This window comes from Hippocampus comes, unplaced genomic scaffold (assembly GCF_001891065.2).
Source record: "Hippocampus comes isolate QL1 unplaced genomic scaffold, H_comes_QL1_v1.1 scaffold156, whole genome shotgun sequence".
NCBI classification, from domain to species: Eukaryota; Metazoa; Chordata; class Actinopteri; order Syngnathiformes; family Syngnathidae; genus Hippocampus; species Hippocampus comes.
This window is the reverse complement of record NW_017805744.1, coordinates 5948992-5969226: the sequence shown is the minus strand read 5'-3', so window position 1 is coordinate 5969226 and position 20235 is coordinate 5948992. Positions and strand designations below refer to the sequence as shown.

At 42.1% G+C, this 20235-nt stretch overlaps 1 protein-coding gene across 1 annotated transcript in view; it reads right to left on the bottom strand.

Moving 5' to 3' along the window:
- Nucleotides 1-20235, bottom strand: part of efnb1 (ephrin-B1) — a 92419-nt gene that overhangs the window by 18289 nt on the left and 53895 nt on the right. Inside the window, exons 3-4 of the mRNA XM_019884172.1 lie at nt 11867-11959; nt 5871-5987 (exon numbers count right to left, since the gene is read on the bottom strand). Coding sequence (XP_019739731.1) covers nt 5871-5987; nt 11867-11959 — 210 coding nt within the window. The remainder of the gene's footprint in view (nt 1-5870; nt 5988-11866; nt 11960-20235) is intronic.

Below are 20235 nucleotides of genomic sequence, written 5' to 3'. Positions count from 1 at the left end.
ATATAACATTTTTTTCTGACAATTTTCTTGGGAAATGGGTCTTGGAGGATTTTCAATGTTAAAAAAAATAATAAATGGAATGCATGGTTGTCAGTTATATGTGAATTTTTGCTATTTGTGGAGCCTTTCCCTATCCCCTGCGAAAAGTGAGGTTGCACTATATAGTTTCAAGTTGTAATATCACCATTCACCAGATTGTTGGCTTTTCATGAAGATCGGCGAAGTATCGAGGGCAGACTATTACACCGCAGTTCACACTTGCCGGTAGGATTAAGGAAACTGTATCTTTTAAATGTCTGAAGTCTTTTCCAACACCAGACGTTGGGATCTGTGGATCAGTGTGAAATAAAGAGATATGAGATTGACCAAGGGGAATTGGGAGAATGGAAGGCAGGAGGATAGCATAAGAACATTTTGTTGATCCCATTTCTTTGCCTGCTCACTTATTTCAATTATCTTCCTCCACTATCACCGAGTCTATTGGAATGTTGGGAACAATTAAGTCAAAGCACCAGGGCTGCAGTTATTTGTTTAAAGATGAGAATGCTTCCTTAAGACTGTGTGTGGGACGATGACAAGAGGGATGACCCAAAACGTGTTGCAATGGCATTATGATGTCCACACGGGACACCGTTTTGGAATATTTTAAAAATATTGATCAGCACCATTTAAATTTTAACTAATTGTAACTGATGATGAATTTTATTTTATTTTTTATTTTTTTTGAGGGGACATAGTTTTCCTGAATATTTTGACAGAATTGTACAGCACATCACATCTTTTGGTTAATTGACTGTAATGGTTGGTTACGTTGTACAAGATGGAAAGTGACTTTGAATTTTTCCTTGGAATTGCATTCTCTTGAGAGTGTTTAAGGTTCGAATGTAGTACATGAAACGCTGCAACCGCTGATTACTCCCGTCGAGGAGGCCTGCGTATGACCTTGCCCGCATGGCATAAGCTCTTTCTGTGCAGTAATTGCAGTTTAAATGCCACTCTCCCAACATGAAACAAAGCATTGTGGCCCATCAGCTGGCCATCGGCATTCCCGTTTGCTGGTATTGCTGTGGATTCAAAGGTCTCCAATTTAGGGAGCATTTGACATTTTTCAGGATGCGTTAGCATTTCGCTTATCTTGTTACCTTATTAGTGCTCAAATATTAAATTATATCATAAAACCAATTGTCATTTCATTCATTTTAATTTAAACACGTACGGTAATATTCTCTTATGTGCAATAGAAGTTGCATTATTAAAAGCTGCGTACGCAACGGTGATTTCAGAAGCAGAATATCAACAGTAATTTCATATTCCCGGGTGTAATCTGTTTCTCACACCTCTTTATGTCTGTGTCTTTGCCTCAAGAATCTTGAAGCTTACAAGCAGACGGCTGAAGAGTACAACCAGGCAGCCACCAAAGCAGAGGCTCACATCAGGTAACTGCTCTGACTTAGGTTCTCAACCTTTTACGGTAGGGCCAAATTTGGTGATTTTTCTATATTAGATGGCTCAGTAGATAGATTTCGGTTAGGTAAGTACATTTCTTGAATACCCAATCCTATTCTTTGGCTTGTTATTCAATTTCCTTCGCTGGTGAAGAATATTATTTCTTTGCTCTGCAGAGAAGCTGACATGATACCCCAATCTGTGAACCAGAATGTACATAGACTTATTGAACTATTTCTAATTTTCAGCATTGAATGATTCCTGTCATTTGTGTCTTTTGCTCAGAGCATTTAAAATGCCAACAGAGTTGGTCTTTTCAACGGTTGAGTCAGTGTGAAGCTGCAGTCTGCTGATGGAAAACACAAACAGCATGATGTCCCTAAAAGAACATGTTTTCCTGTGGGATAGCAGAGCTCAAAGCTCACCTGCTTTAAAACAAAAAAAAAAAAAAAAAAAAAAAAGAAAATGCGATGAAAAAGAGGGTGAAGAACAGGAGTGGTTGAGCAGCAGCCTCTCCCCTGTCGTCACTTTGTTGTCCCAGCTGCAGACTCCGACCGACCGCAGTGCCGTGGTGCGTCCCTTCTTTTCACGTGATAAGAATTCATCAAGCTCAAGTGGTACAGCCCACGCTGACTTGACGCGTGGCGCCCGTTGTGAACTCATCTCACCATTTCCTACCGCCCCATTCAAACAATTACGGTGGCCCTGTGATGATGTCATGTTGGGACCAGCGTTCTAATAGTTTGGGATTTTTCATGACAGTTTTGTTTTCTTTCATTTTGACTTTTGTTTTGGAAATCCAATTAGGTTGAAGCAGTTTTGAGAGCAGGCTTTATTTTTAGTGTGTGGTGTGTGTCTGTCTCTCTCTCTCTCTGAACCTTGTTTTTGTGTTGTTTTCTCCCATCTCACAGGCGATGCACCTGTACTCAACGGGGGTGGGGGGGCTCTCCAAAAAAAAAGTCCCATTTTTAATCTCACAACCAAACTCATTTGCTTTTGTTTTATCGATGACATTTTTAAAGTCTTGATGGAAACCATCGACCGCCAACTAACCGGTCGTTGTAAACGAAAACAGGTGTGGGCACCAGGCAGGCAATCACTTCCAGCTCTACCAGCTGCTAAATCAAAATAAGTCGAAAACAGGCAAGGTGAATTTTTTTTTTCCTTTCTCTCTCTCTCAACAATCACTCAGAATAATCAAAAAGGCCTCAGGTTGTTGTTTGATGTTAGCATCATGGCTAACAAGCTATCATTGCCTTATCAGTAACACTGTGAAATTGAATTGAAACAGTCTTACGAAGAATATCTGTAAAAAAAATACATTATTTCATGTCTGTGGAAATATATGTAAGTTCATGCTGTAAAAAACTTGTTTCAGGTTGTTTAGTGTCACAAGAATCATTGCAAGAGACGCGCGGGGGCAACCACCAAAAAAAAAACTAAAATATTCCTCACCATCGGTGCCAATATTGCATCTGCTCATGCTCATACTCGTAAAAATGCTCTGATACTGCAACAGAGATACCATTTTACCAGGCTGACATTAAAATTCAACTATTTTTCAAATTGTACGAGACTATAATCCAGTTGACGTTCGTGGTTGGCCAGTGCACTACAGGGGAAAGCTGTCAATCTCCTGATTTAAACGCCGCAGACAAAGCAAGCATTTTACCTGCTAGGAGAGAGACTGAAGCGAAAATAAACAGGAGAGTAAACTCCCAAAATAAACGGACTTCAGTGCTTGGCTGGTGCACGGAGAGAAAGGTTTCTGACTTAAACCCAGTAAAGCATGCGTTTTACTTGTTTAGAAGGAAACTGAGGGAGCCAAACCCAAATCGCAACTTTTTTGAAAAAATAATAAGAATATTGTCATTTTTGTTTTTGTCTTGGGGCAAAGAGGGGAAATCTCATTTTTGTGAATAGAATCTGCAATTTTACTTCAAGGCAAAATCATCCAACCCTTTCTTTTTGTCCACGTTACTTTTGGGTTCTCGCCACTCAACCCGTCCGTGCCTCCTCGACCTGCCAAACAAAACCGAGAAATGTCTGTTTTTACGGAGCCGAAGATACAAATTGCAGATGGGGTCTCCGGGTGCACCCTTGTTTGTTTGCCTACTTCTGCATACTTCTGATGGTGCTGCAAAGCGCTCACTGCCAAGCCCACCCGCGTTCCCCGTGCGTACGTCCGACGTGATTGACAGACGAATGTATGAGACGACGTCGTCAACGGCACAAGAACGCGGCTGCCGTTTCAAGGCTGGTCGCACGCTTATTTTATTTCCATCGTTACCTCTTGCCTGCATAGCCTTGATGGTGATAACAGGTTGTACTTTTAAGGCTTTACAGTAACCAGCCCGTAATACACTCCAGAAGGCCTGACTTCCTAATGACCGCTTGTGCTTCAAGCCTTTCCGGGCATGACACACACATACACGCATGCACATATACTGTCCACCGGTGGTTCTCAAAATGGGGTCTGTGAGATGTGCGTACACACATATACACACATACATACATACACACACACACACACACACACACACACACACACACACACACACACACACACACACACACTAAAAGTTTGTATGTGCAAAAATATAGAAGCTGGTCTACTAAATGGGCACTAGGATTGTATCTGCCAACCACTGCTAAATTGCTCAAGTCATTTTACTCATTGGTAGGACTATATTAATTAATTAGATGTGATTGTTCAAACCTAAGATGAAAAGTGCCGGCTGATTTTGTGTCTTTATACAGCACTTCTAAAAGGCAGGAGCAAAGCAGTGCCAGCATGGCACAGGGAGAATGAGAGGCGGCAGGCAGAAACTTTTCCACATGTGTAAACATTTTTGAAATGCCCACAAAAAAATTATGGGGAAATCGCATCCATTCAGCAAAAATGATAAATCCCAAAGGGCTGCAAATACATTTTTAAATAAATTAAAGGTCCATTTATCGAGCTCGGCCAACCACGAGCGTTAATACTGGAATATGTCATTTTATTTTAAACAGCAAAAATACAAACTGAAGTCAAATGTTAATATCAATTTAACATACGTTAAAATGAATAGTTGAATAATACAAAACATGACCCCTGTCATGAAGGTAAAACAAATATACCAGGAGGTGCATGAGAAAAATGTTTCTTTTAAAGTAAAACACACAAAAAAAAAAAAGCAATAGGGGATTAAATATATATTGGGGCTTAACACTTTGAGTGTGACAAATAATAACCAAATACACATTGACCAATAATCAAATGAGTTCACTTAAAAATGATCCCAACAGCTCTGAGAAGTTGCCAGTATTTCCACGGTTCCTATATGATGCTCTTTTTCTGAAATACAAAGTGTACCGCTTCTGGTAGCGGAAGGAGCTTACTTTAGCGACGGCACCTTTGACAACTCGATTTTTCTTTGCATCTGGGCCAGTTCAGCGCACAGTGCTGGCCTTTCCCAGAGCGGTTTTCCTCGTGTAGCTGCCCAGCGTTATACAGGATGGGAGGGCTGCGCAATATATCGGAAAAAGATATTGCCATCGAGGTAATGGCCTGTGCAATATGCGTATTGCAAAGGCGTGCAATCCATTTCATATGGGATTGTGTGCCTTTATCTGACTTTGACAAATCAGATGCAACCTTGAGGGTAAAACTGCATATTTTGCTGCATGGAAAAAAAATTTCATTGGACAGAAAAAAATGTAATTTCTTAGGTACATGTAAAATGACTCAATCTCTCAATATCACAGTATTCAACACCCATTTCACATATTTTCCCAAAATCACGGAGCCCTACAGAATAGGCACATACCTGTTTGTCCAATTGTGGGACATTCAGGGCAATCAAATTCAAAGGAAACATGCTGTTGTTGGATTTGTTTTTTTTTCAGTAACTCAGTAAACTGTTAGCTGGATTTTCCCACTATCACTTCCAATTCCATCACTTCAAATTTTATTTTGAACTCGCGGTGCGCTGCAACATTTTCAATGGTGAAACCTGTCGTCAGCTCAACCTCAGTACTTTTGGGCAATCTGTTCAAAAGTGATCTTGCAAATTTAGCATCTGCTTCTCATATGGGATCTTAGTTCAAGTGTAGTAGTCGTAGATCACATGCGATACGCTCACCAACAAAGCGCACAATTTAGCGCCCGCAATTTGTCATCGTCGAAAATTAGGCCCTTAGTGTGATGAAGTGCAGTTAGCTTGACACAGCTGCAACACACAACCAAATATCTGGAATGCTAGCACTGACAACTAAGCTTTGTTACAAATGTGTTAGAGGTACCCTGTAGGCTGCGATCTTTTTTTTTTTTTTTTTACATATATTTTCTTAATTGAACATAACGCGTATTCTTTAAAAACATTTATTATAATCAAATATTTGCATTGGAACATTATTTAAAGAACATAATGAGTGTTTACCAGGGTTTCCAGGCATCTCAGGTCCCAATCGATCCTTGTCTGGAGGATTTGGACTGGACTCCGGTATGGCGTTATCTTTTGGATCCTCTGGCACTGCAGGGTTGACTGCATTTGGAACTGCGGGGGAAAAAAAAAAAAAAAAAGTCAGCCTTTGGCAGTGCACATATGCGGCATTACAATGACACTCTGCTACACAAAGGAATCATTGGTGTGTTGTTTTGTTATTTCTTTCATGTACAGACAAGGTTATCTTTGCACGGGCTGAGAGCGTCTTCGAAGTCACGATGAAAGAACAAAAAGCGGAAGGACGAGTTAACAGCAGAATCCCCGTCCTGTCGTAAAAAAATGAGCTCACATCTACATCAGCAGACATTTCCAACACTGAGACATTCACGAGACACACACACGGTTGAACACACAAAAGCACAAAACTAGAGTCTACTTACGATACACTTAGGCATGGCAGAATGAGGGTGAAGTAGTTATATATTAACTTTTTATTGCTTTACATTATTCATCACGTTAAAAGGCCGTAATATGTCTTATTTATTGCGGCGGCTTTAACTCTGCCTGAAAAGAGGCACACTTTTGAGGAGGAAGAGGGCAAGGAAGAGGAACGGGAGACGAGCAAGAGGAGGGGTCGCCCCGAGGGGAACGTCAGGGAAACAGATAGTTTATCAGTCTGTCTGTCATGATTTCAACACGGGCACTTTGAAGTCTTTATGCGGTGAGCGGTGGTGGGTCGGCCGCTTGGCTTTTACGAGAGCACGGGCGGCAGACGCTTCTAAACTCTGAGCGGGGCCGGTCGCACGGGTGGCGCGCTACAATATTGGGCCGTTTGCCTGCATGCGCTTCGGGCCTGCTCAGGGGATACGTGTGAGGACTCGTGTTTGGGAGCAGGCAACTCCCTCAAGGCAAGTTTTGCATGTGTGCAGCAATGGTGTGTGTGTGTATCTTCTGCACCCAGCCTCGGCATGACCTATAATGAATGTGGGAAGCAAGAAAGGAGGAAAAATTGGAACATTGGCTCGCAGCTGCATACATTTTGTTTGCAAACACTCTTAACACATTTGTCTTCCTAATGCTCGGGCCACCGCTGCACCGCGATGGCGGTTCTGGTGAGCAGCGCCGTGAGCCGCGGAGAAGTGTCAATAATTGATGAGATAAGACAGCGGCACCAAAGCGGAAGCCTTCGCACATCATGGTCGACATGAGGGGACACACTGATCTGATTCACTTGCCCCAATACTTTTTCGTTAGCCAATGAGCGTGTGCAGCCTTGCTTTGGTGCATGTTCTGACCCATTTTTCCATGTGTACCGCTGACATTTCCCTTAGCTATTAAGACAGCAACTACCTCAGAAGTGCCAAGCAGCCAGAAGGAGGGAGACATTGGGGAGGGGAGCGCGGAGTTGTTGCGGCAGACAATGATAAAGCTGCAGGGGCTAGGAAGGAGGGAGGAAGCAGGTTGCGTGCAAGGAGGTGAGTCAACATATTTCCAACGAGTGTGGCGGCATGATGGCGGCACACAAAAGAATAGTCAACAATGGAGGTGCAGAATTTGGACAGATCCTCTTCGAAACGACATAACAGATGCAACTCAAAGGCGTTTCAAGGTAAAAGGACTTGAGAGCGCGAATCATTTCATCAGGGATGATTCACCGTCACATGGCCCACGATAAAACAACGCACATATTGCACACGGCGATGGGTCAGTAAACCGCAACCCGTAGAGCAAAGTGCACGAGGAGGAGGAGTGGACATATGGGAGATTTGGCTACAGGAAGTGTTGGCATTGGGCTGCAGAGACAGAGGGGATGTGGATTAAACACAATGACATCTGGGGTCAAAGCCAAGCACGGTCCACAATTTGGGGAGTTTGACTTTGAGTCAATTTTATAAACAAATTCGAAATACAGATGACATCAAGCTCATAAATTATCCACAAACCGGTGGAGGCAGATGACCGCCCCACCCCTAGTCCATCTGCTTCTTCTTCCTCCCTATTTTAGTTTGCTTTCTTTAAAAATAGAAGCGTGGTTTAAACCCTGGCCCAAATCAAACGTGCTCTGAGATAACTGCTCGTATGATTTGGTGGAGCCTGATCTTATGAGAATTAAGTCGGATTTTGTACTAAACGTAACGCTTTGTAATTAGATGAAAATGACTTCTTTATACGTTCCGCTTTTTTTTTTATTTTTTATTTATTAAGAGATGTTAAGAAAATAATATACCTTCACGCTGACCCATAACCACTTTAAAAAAAAATCTGTCAAAAAGCCTTGTCATGTGTGAAGTAAAAGTCTTTTTTTCTCAAGATGCCATTGGACAAGAAAAGAAGAAAAAAATTTACTCCTTAAGTCTTGCTGTCTTTGACACAACAGTCCATTATTATTTTGCAAACAGCATGAGAAAAAAATGAAAGAAAATCCTTCCTCATTAATTGTGGCATGAAAGACTTGTGTGTACTGCCTCACACACATTAATGCTGCTGCTCAATCATGATTTGGACATAAAGCAACAACAGGTCGACTGCATTTATTTTCTTTAATGCAGAGAAAGACAAATGACATCTCACAAATTGTGCAATTGCTTTGATGTGCATAACTAATTTGGAATGTTCAATGTCACAGCATCGAAATGCACGGCTGAGGAAGTGGGTTAGACTTTCCAGTCTGACGTCTCCAGTGAAGACGACCCAGACTGAAAGTGCATTATCTCGGTGTTTAATGAGCACGTCAGACCACACAGCAGGATTTGGCTGCAGGGCAACTAACTTCATTGAAGCGGTGGGGCGGAGCTGTCTGTCTAACTCGCCTTATACATTTGACAATTAAACATAACAGAAATGATTCAATAGGGAGTGTCCCATTTTTATTTTTCACATTTTTTTTCTTTAAATTCAATGAATGAAATGAACTAAAGTTGGATTTTCAAATTTATCTTTCGAAATGTGTAACATTACAAATATTGATTGTCGCTAGCTTTTCCCCACCAAAAGGAAGAAAGTGGTGCCCAGTGAATTTAATCTTTAACTAATGCACCCTTTCACAGATTTGTTTGTTTGTTAGTTACCGTAAATGCAATGCAACCATTTTTTTTTTAGTCATACAATTTGAGAACATTTATTCACTATTCACAAATTACTCACAGGTCATTGCCATATTGTTTCTGGGTTGGCTCGGCATGTTATCTACTGTATTAAAAAAAAAAAAAAAAAAAAAAATTTGAGTGACAGACGGCTTTGAACCGTCGTTTTGTGAAATAAGCGCTTACTCAACTGAAGATGGCAACAGCCCGGAGCGAGGTAAACACAAATGAACTCAAAAGAAGTTTCCTAGAACTGCGGTTGAGTTAGATGTTTGCTTCTGACTTCCATTAAGTTCCCAAATTTGCTAAAGCCTTAAAAGGCTCAGCTTGCCTGCACTCACGCAGCTGTGTTGTCTTTTGGTGGTGAGATCTCAGCCTGTAGGATGCTTGAAGTGACCTACATGGAAGAATAATGCAACGACTGCATGTTTGTTAAATGATTGTGGGCATTTTTTTTTTCTCTGTATCGGCTGAATTTGTTCCGACTCCGACCTTGCTAACATCAGCAGCTCATTAGATTCTGTTTTCCATTTGACTGCCAGGATATACTGCTCTCACCCTGCTATCCAGAATTAAATATATAATATAAATATCAATTTGGAAGCATGCACTAACACACATAAACTTTACAGTCATGTTTTTTTTTTTTTTTTTTTTTTTTACATGCAAGTCCCAATTCTTTTCAGGCAAATCATCATCATCATCGTTGCCAGAAGATCTCACCCTTAGGTAAACAGTGTGCATGTGTGCATGTTATAAAGACACTGCGTGTTTACACATCTGTGTGCGGCACCCTGTCAAATTCAGGATATGTAAATCTTCTTTGTAAGTAAACTACGGTGCAAAGCAAATGTGTCCAAACATATCCAAACAAAACTCAATTATTTACATCCAGTATTTTGACTTGGCTCCCACTGACCACTTACACACAAACACGGTAGTTTTGAGAAAACTTTATATAAATCAAGTTCAGTTGCATAAAAGGACATGAAAGAAATCCTTATATTAACAAAAATGTATAGGAGAGTTGAGTTTTCCCAGGGAACTGAAGCAAGGGTTTTATTAAACAATAATAATCTGACAATATAATGAATGAACAATTGTTTTTTTTTTTTTATAGTAATTTTTTTTCTGAAATTTACATGGTGTATAACAGCAAACTTTCTTTGCTTGTCCAGAAGCAATGCGGAATTCATTTTAAAGAAAAACATAGCTTTGCTGTAATGGAATCCATTTATTGTGCAGACCTCAAAAGTCAAAGTCAAAAACTCAGGACTCTTTTGTGAAAATAAATATTAACATTTCTTGCTACATTAATATACCTTTAAGCTTACAGGCCATTCCTCCTGCCTGACATGCATCCTTAACAGAAGTGAATTCATTTCCAGTTCTATTTCAGTTAAGCGTGTATGATTTTCTCTCCAGAATACAGACCCTGAATAATTGTCCTGCTCTTTGGCTGTTCAAAGTTGTATGTTCTCTGCTTTAAGGCGGTTTCAGCCAGACATCTGTGAAAAGTGTCATCAATCACCCAAGCACTTAATTGCGGTGTGAAATGTGCTAGCCATGTCAATTGTCGGTTAGCTTGACATTTAGCAGAGCTATCATGTCTTTTCTCATGATCCCTTCGTGAATGTGACATCAGTCATAAACGTGGCTTATTTTCCGCCATGCAGGCGATGATTACTAACATGGGAACAACCTCAGAGCGCACTTAGGCGCAATAGAAAGCCAGCCAAAACTTTTGCTAGCTAGCTGCTTCTGTGTAACTGCTGTACGACTGTGTGTAATATACTCTAATTGGAATTAGTCATCGTACTTATGCACAAATGCATATTTATTTGTTATGTTGGTGACTTGCAAGTAATCATAAATCCTTATTTGTAGCACTAAGTGAGGGTTTTTTTGAATGATGTGTGATTAAATACGAAAGCAAAAAAAGTTTGTACTGTGACTTATTAATGGTTGACGAATTAATTTTTAGATCTTTCATTACCAACAACATAATTGTGGAGAGATATATTGCTAGGGTGGCCCGGTGGACGAGTGGTTAGCGCGTCGACCTCACAATGCAGAGGTCGTTGGTTCGATTCCGGCTCCAGCCTCCTTATGTGGAGTTTGCATGTTCTCCCCGGACATGTGTGGGTTTTCTCCGGGAATTCTGGTTTCCTCCCACATTCCAAAAACATGTATGGCACATTAATGGAACTCTCTAAATTGTCACTAGGTGTGAGTGTGAGCGTCGATGGTTATATGTGTTTAAATACATACAACAGAATGTTTATGAAGAAACTGTAGCATAAAAATGAAGGTCATCCAATGACATGCTGCATTTAATGTACATTTTCCATCCATTAACTGGACTGCTTATCGTCACGAGGGGTAAGGGTGTGCTAAAACCTACCCCAGCTGTCTTCAGGTACACCCTGAACAAGTCACCAGCCAAACGGAAGGCACAAATTGGCCAACAACCAGTCACACCAACATTTAGACCCATGGACAATTTTGAGTCTTCAATCAACCTATCACGCGTGTTTTTGAATTGTGGGAGGAAAGCAACGCAGACACGGGGGGAACATGCAAACTCCACACAGGAAGCCCAGATTTTAACCCATTTCTTTCTCTCTCTCTCTCTCTCTCTCTCTCTCTCTCTCTCTCTCTCTCTCTCTCTCTCTCTCTCTCTCTCTCTCTCTCTCTCTCTCTCTTTCTCTCTCTCTCAGGACTGGTGTGTGCACACTGACGCATGAATAAAATAATTTAAAAAAATAATAATGAAATAGGAGAAGCCTTGTCGGAGTCACGCTTGACACACATAGCGATAAATGAAAATGTCACAGCAAAGTGAAACATGGCTGTTAGGCATCAGCGCTGCATTGTGTCCTACATCGGAGGTGCGCACACATTTACCTTGTCCGACTTTCATGATGACTTTCATGGCTCGGCTCTTGCAAACGCCTTCCTCACGGTTCTCCAGGCCCTCCACTGTGCCATTGGAGGTTGCTGATGGGGGACAAGGAGATGAGGAGAAGGGCAAGAACAGGGAGGAAAGCACGGGGGAGTTGAAGAAGATGGAAAAATGGGAGAGAAGATGACACAGTGGTTAATGAACATGTCAATAATACACAGGACTGATCAATATTTACGACAAGCACTGATTAGCCATTCCAGTGATAAGCCGTTCTCACCCTCAAACAAGTACCAGCTCCTCTATACCGTATCTCTCATTAACACACTAAATGAATGGAGCAACATTAGACTGAATGACGAGATGGAAGAAGAGGTCATTGTCAGGCTCGTGTGTGTGTGTGTGTGTGTGTGTCTGTGTGTAGTGATGCAAGGAATTGACTATTTGTCGCCGTGAGACACACCAGCCAGCTTCCCCGTTCAGGGCCACATAAGCCATGGCCGGCTGGTAGCGCAGAGGCCTAAATGCAACAATAATATTTGTCTGTGGACATGTGTGTCCAGTTGTGCAGATAGTGAGTGTCAGCTTCTCCGTTTGGTTTCCAAGTATGTGTTCTGCTCTGACATGAGCGAGGGGCTCAGGGTCGAGGGCTGTTTATTCAATGTCACGCTCACTTCACACACCGTGACACAATTGGCTGTCTATTTTAGGGCCCATGATAATGACCTGGGGAGACGGAGTGTAGCGCTGACCTTAACACTGAGCGGCTATGCGCAAGGCATTGTGTGTGTGTGTGTGTGTGTGTGTGTGTGTGTGTGTGTGTGGGTGGGTGGGTGTGGGTGTGCGTGCGTGGCATGGAAGCTCTCCGGTTGGAATTTCCCAAATGATCTCCATCTCTGTTTACTCTGTTGTTTAAACATACTCCCTTCCCTTGAAATAGTTTCTCTTCCTTTTCGGCCTTAACCTCTCAAGACTTTTTCTTCTTCCCTTTTGTCCACTTCATTGACTCATTCTTTTAAAATGTATTCAATTTCCTTCCCTCACTGACATGTCTCTGTGAGGCGTTAACATTCAGATGAATGCATCATTAGGAGGAGAGGGTGTTTCAAATAATAATGGCATGAAGCCTTGCGGCAATTCAGTGATGCAGTTTGGTACAGTTGAGGACATGATTTTGTAAAATGTTGACAGGAATAATTTGCACACCCTTCTGTTGGTCTCAAAACTCAAGTAATGTCATACAATACTGAAAGCATGCCGTATAATAAGCAGCCGCTGTGTTTTTATGAGGAAAAAAATGTGGTACAACCCAATTACAAGGCTGCAAACCACATAAAAAAAATAAGTGCACTCTCCGATGGTCTGAGGTGGTTTTAAAATAGTGATTTCCCACCCAACAGCATTTTAAAAAATCATATGAAAAAAATATGACGTTCATGAAAATCACAACTAAAATTTAAATCTTAGCTTGCATATTAGATCATTGTTTGTGTGTGCGTCACATTTGTGCGGCCAACTGTTGCCTGACAAAGTTCATGGGGCAAAACAAGCGGATGACTGTGCCCGGCCTTTGCAAAGAAGGCAGAGAGGAACAGGAAATTTAACAAAGACACACTAAGAAGGCTACACCAAAAACAACACGAAGATTACTAGACAAGTTTATTGATATGGGACAGATTCATTTCATACAGTATGAATCACTGATCTGTACTGAATATAAACTACAAAGAGGAAATCAATTAGAACAGCATAATTTAAAGGCTTAGCGTACAATTGGAGTCGCCAAGTACGTTATAGCCCAAAATGGATTTCCTCTACGGTTTTCTTTAATTCCCCATGTTAATTTTCTGTTGTTGAATGCATTGCATGTTGGTTGATATCACACTAGTCACATAGCAATCGCCACCGTATGTTTCAGGTGGTCCCACTTTAAGCCACTGTGGGCGAAACGGGATGGGCGTTGAGTCATCGTGAATGAACATGATGGACAAACGTGACGAGCAGTGACTGTAGTGGAAACCCAGCAAAATGTTTAAATTGTCAAAACAGTCGTTAAATGGGGTGCATGCAATAAAGGTGACGCAGTACATAACAGGGTGGAACGCAACTTGGAACACAACACTGAGCAGCAGTTATCGTCCGACTTCGACTTGAGCCTTGTGCAACTCTGCCCTGGCTACAAACATTCACCAAAGCTGTCTGGAGTCCATGATTCATTGGTAGAAAGGCTTAACAGAACGTGAGAAACGTGAGGGACCCCTTCAGAACGTGGTAGACTGCAGGCTGAGCCATAGTGCAGCCTTTGGGCCTCTGAGACTCGGCAGCTCAGTATCACCTGTGGCATGTCACAATTCTTGTAACAGACCATGATACACCGTAGCAGGACTTCAGCAAACAGGGATGCCTTGGCAGCCGGGAACATCATTTCAATCCGGGGTCCCAACCTTTTTTGACCGAAGATCTACTTTTCAAGAGAAAAGTAGTTGCGATCAACTGCACGTGCACGCATACACATACGCATGCACGCACTCACGCCATGATGAGCAACAGCCACAACGACCCCTAACATGAACGAAACAGAAATTTAAAGTAGATACAAAAGTTTGTGAGTTTGTGGAAAGGAATTCACTGTCTCCCTTCGTCGAGACCTGACACGAAGGCATAGGGCATACTTTTGCAGCGTCTTAAGAGCAAGAACATCACGATCATAGATCACGGGTACCATTTTGAAATGTTTCTCCTGGCGCTATGTTAAAGGAGACCAGCTTTCTTTTGTTTTCTTTTTTAAATATTTTTTTGTGAAACTGATAGGATGCTTAGGGTGCAGTGGACACTAACACAAAAATATCTAATATTACTAACAGACACACAGATCTTTTTTTTTTCTATTTTTCCCCGACACAACCCGACTTGGGACCAATCCGCATGCTACCGGTCGATCGCACGGTTTAAATCTGGCCCAGGTTGTCGAAGAGCTGTAGGGTGGTTCCATGCACTGAGCTGCCACGTGAATTATTGCTACAATCTACAAGCAGTTTAAATTGTGCTGTATCAATTAGGGATAAAATGGGCCTCTGCTGCTTTCAAAAACTGATCTAGTTGACACGCGCTTTATCAGTGCCAAATATAATTAATTATTGACTTTTTGTTGCCTTGATGAGTTTCAGCTTTGGAATCCGACAAAATAGAGGACAATAAAATAATATGTTGCAAGTATTACTGCGTTGTGTTACATTATCAGATCTTAACTCAGGCTCTAAATTATGAAGCGAGCCACAACATTTACTTATTAGCGTAGCCAGAGTATGTGGTAATTTGTGCAAATTAATGCAATGACACCACGTCACAAGCAAATCCTCTCTTGTAGATAGCAGCGAGGCAACAGAGACTCACCAAGCGATAATGGTTTGTAAAATAAGATGGCATGAACCGAATAGATGATTACATTGGCAAGAGGAAATTTACACAGTGCGAATCTCTTGGTCGATGATCACATTTGTTGGCACAGTATTTTTCTATTGTCTAAGACCTAGTGGGAGCCTGACAGGTTGGTGAGGTTACACTTTAGAAATGAATCTTGACATCTCAGCTCGTAAACTGACATCGTAAATTTGAGTTTTGTCACAAACACAGTCCAATCAGTCGCTTTGGTTGCTGTTTTTGATGTGGCGATTTAAAAAAAACGATGACAACAAGTGTCCTAGCGCGATTGCTGTGATTCAAACTAACTGTTTATACCTTTTATAGGGCCACACAAGCTACAGGTATGTTTCCTGGCGGTAAAAAAAAAATAATACAAAAGTCAAGTCAAGTTTACTACCCCTGTCATTATTCCCTTCAAGTTTTGATTTGTTTTTTGTGTGGAATTTTTATGATTAGTTTCAAAGCCATGCCGTGAGCATGTCAGGACAACTGCTCAAGACAGTGGAGCCTCTCCGCCAGGGGTAGGGAACTCCGGTTCCTCGAGAGCCTGTTTTAGATCCCTGCCTATTCCAACACACCTGATTTCAATGATCAGCTCATCAGCAAGGGCTGTAGAGGCCTGAAAAGATCATGAGCAATTGAATCAGGTGTGATGGAGTAGGGAAGGATTGAAAACAGGCAGGATATGGCTCTCGAGGAACCGGAGTTCCCTACCCCTGCTCTACGCCGCCTTAATGTCTTGGACATTGTTCATCGTAAGTCATCCATTTTCCAACCAAATTTACATCTTTAGAGTTTTTACATTTCCAGAGCCAAGTTACCCCCACCAAAAAAAAAAATTGCTGTTTGAAGAATGAGCTCAAAGGCACTTGAATAATCACACGAAGAGTTGAGCGTCATGCTCTGAATTTTATATCCACTCGGGGAGAGCAAATCTTCCCAGCGTTAACTTGAATCTGTCATCTAAATTAACTATTCCTTCAGGCTGGCCGAACAGGTTTCAGCATTACTGATGTGGCATGATGATAGCTTTGCCCTTTGAGGCGTCTGTTTGGGCTAACAGCTGGAGGCGGGCCGGATTTATGAAGAGATGATCACTTTATATGTTGTTTGTGTTCGGGCCATTTCAAACGTCAAATAATTCCAGGCTTTAGTCGAGCCGGAGGAAATAATAATCTGATTAACTGTGTCCACATTTAACCACATTTCCTTGTGTGTTATTCCATGTGAAGCCCCCCTTTTGAGTATTATTCAAGATAGTAGTCGGCAATGAGAAACAACTGGTGAGCACATAAGGTACATGCTCGCACTTCACGTGCTTACAAAAAAAAAAAAAGAACAACCCGCTCAATGTTAAATACTGTTTGTCATTAGAACATGTCAGATATCAGAATAGTTACATCGATCATGTCAAGAGTTCTCCCAGGAAAAAGATGATTGCCAGCCACTGCTCTCAAACGCCACGACCCGACTACACAACAAGGACACGCTGTCAGCTTTTCATCTCATCTGAAAGCCTCTCAGTCACTCCATCTCCTCTTCCTCTCGCTCCATTTTTCCTCCCCGTCTAATACTCTTTCATTTCATCCCTGCACACTTGCACACCGATGGTACAGTCATTCCATATCAGGATTTCCAGATATTAACAGTCCGTCGATCATGTGTTTTGGAAAGAGGAAAGTGGGGAAATGGGTCTTCCTGAGTCTCCAATGAGATAAAAACACAGCAGGAAAAAGAGAACAAAAAAAAAAAAATCCCATCCTTCTGCTAATGATTTAATGGCGGGGAAAAACATATTAACAGCAACGGCCCGGAATCATGAAAGAAGTGGTCATCGCATGAAGAAATGTTGCTTTTTAAAATCAAGCAGTCAGTTCCAAAGTTGTTTATGCAAGTCTGATTTAAGGCTTTCTTTGTGGGTGTGGATGCTTGGCCGCAGAGTGACTGATGGGAGAACAAAAGATCTACAGCTGCTGAAGTCATAAGAGAAACCAGGTGCCAAATGTCGATGATGGGAAATATCTAAAGTCTCACGTTGGAGCCAAGAGACAGCCTGACAGGGGGAAAAACTGGCTTTGAACAAAGCTTTCTCTTCCAGTGCTACACATACACACATTACTTTGTGTCGATATGCATATGAAAAGTAAAATGGAACTTCTAAAGTCCAACGCCCCTGAGGTCGCGCATTTGGAATGTGTCAGCATATCGAGCGAGATCTCAGATTAGCAAGTATCAAAGGATTACCTTTGTGCCCATTTTGCTTTTAATAAATTTTTGTGGCTTTGGCATTTTCCCCCAAAAAGGACCTATTCGTTTTAGAATGGAAGTTATACATGGCATGTTTCGGAATGTCATTCAAAGTAATAAGACTGCAGCCTTAACCTATTTCCTTAATCTAATTCTAATTATTTTAAAATTTGTCACAGCACGACCAAAGCAGTCCATCAAAGACTGTAAAAAGAGTTGTGACAGAAGCCAAGTGCTGAAGCGAACAGACGCTCACAAAGTCTCAGGGGTCACAGGCGCAGACTCTCGCCACTTTTACAGTTTCTCTGCTTCAAATCAAAGATCAACATATATAAAACTGGTACCTGAGATGTGCCAAAATTACGGTTCTCACCGGGTCATTAGGTCACCTCTCTAATATTTTTAATTAATTGTACGTTGCAAAAAAATGCAACCTCAAACCAGAAACATTTAGTTTTTGCCATTACTCCGTCACGAATAAGTCACGCTAGCATTGTAGCTGCCGTGCTGCGCTGAGTGAGCTGGATGCGTTTTTTTGGAGCAGAGACACGAGGGGGCGGGATCAGGGAAGGAAGTGAGACGACATTCAAATCTTGCTAGCAGTTTGAAAAATGCACTCTCACTCTATTGTACAAATGCCAAAACTCTTGCTTATGACCTTTTCCACAGTGTTTTTGTCCCCCCCCAAAAAAATGCCCCGTCGCCTCAGTGCAAATCTTGCAATAAGATTCAATTGTGAAAACTAACCCGATTAAACACTTCTGGACAGATACATGGTATAGCAGTCAAGGAATGTTAGCCAGCTCCGACATCGCCATGAAGTCACAATCAGGTCAAACATTAACATGTCCAATTAAGATCAGGAAGCCTGCTAACAAGTTAAAGTAGACCTAAGACGGTTAGTAAACTAATGCATACACTCCAAGAGCGAATTAGTTCGCTACAGTTCGTGACGGTTTCCTACCACATTCCAAAATCATGCACGGTGGGTTGATTGGGCACCCCAAATTGTCCCTAGGTGTGATTGGGAGCGCGACCTGTTTGTCTACCAGTTCAGGGTGTGCCCTGCTTACTACCCGAAGACAGTTGGGAGAGCCTCCGGCACACCCGCAACCCTCGTCAGGATGAGCGGATTAGAAAATGGTCGTTGTTTGATATGACTGACTTACATCGTGATACACTTTTCAGCCCCATCGCCCAGCCGTACGTATGGCACGGTAGTGTCTATTAATCACAGTTACATGTACACAAATGCACAGCATCCACCTCGATATTTAGGATGGGGAAGGTGGGGTGAGCGCTCCCTGGGGCCCTCCGAGCAGAAGAGTGAAATGCGTGTGAGAGATGCTATGCCGACCGACCCAAACGACACCATCTTAGGCCAGAGCATGATGCACTGCTCTATATTTATTCTCAGGTCTGCTAAATGAGGTCACTCAGGTGGTCCTGCTGAATAGATTCCCTATCTCCATCATGAATCATCTACTGCTTATTATTCCTGTCCGGCCCAAGGGGCTCGCTTCCATACAGCGCAGTAGGCTGTGTCTGTGTGGGTACTTGTGTGCGGTGTGTACATCTACTCTTGTGAGCCTGTGTGTGCAGCATCTGCCCAAAGCACAGAATAAGAGGATAGAGACAGCCCATGTGACGGACATAGAACAGGTTGTTGAATGAGAAAGTGGATGAGAGGTGACATTCATTGGCTACCTTTCACACAGTGCCCCCCTTTTTCCCTGCCATCACCGCCACTACTGCTCTGCACAGCATTCAGACTGGCACTTCGATGAGTTAAGCAGGCACGTCATCGTCACTGCAACCACCCGTTATAATGTCGATATTTGTGAAGGGGGACGGAAAAAAAAAACCCACAATCTGATCACCCGCACTTAGCATAAAAGCAAAACAGAGGCCATTTCAGGCAAAGCAGGCGGCACTCAGGAGTGTGGATTGTGCATTAAACACGGCATCACAACAGAAATGGCCACTTCTCATACCTGCAATATTTCCATCTCATTTTTATTTACGCTCACAAAGCGAAAGAGGAGATGGGAAGGAGGGAAATAGAGGCTATTTGCACAAATATTTCACTCACGAATGAGCACAGAGAGGGTTAGATTAGGTTTACGGGCATGATTCCAGAGATAACCCTCCCTTCTGCAGCCCTGACATGCATACAAGCATGTATGCACACACACACACACACACGCACACGCACACGCACACGCACACACACACACACACACACACACACACACACACACACACGCGCGACATGACATGTTCAGAGTGGAAGAGGCAGACTGGAATATTATGAAGGATCTGAATGTTTGCACTTTGGACCTTTTCTAATCCTGAGTATTAGGACAGGTCCAAAGCCTGATTATGCCAGAATGAAATGGATCTAAATAGATGTCCCAGCCTATCAGGCCTTCATTTCTTTGTCCTAGAAATAGAAATGGAGATATGCAATCAACCTTACAGCCTCTTGCTCGCCGTCTCTTCCACAAATGCCTTCGAGACAGCTTGCACTGCAGCGGAAAGGAAAATATATTTGACTTCATATGAGCTCAGATGAATTAGGAATGCACAGCCAGACTTGTAGTTCATTATCGTGTTTCTTTTCCATAATGAATCCTGGCAGTGACTTGGGAAAAAAAAACCCAACCTAATACTAGGACATTCAAAGCACCAACAAGTATGC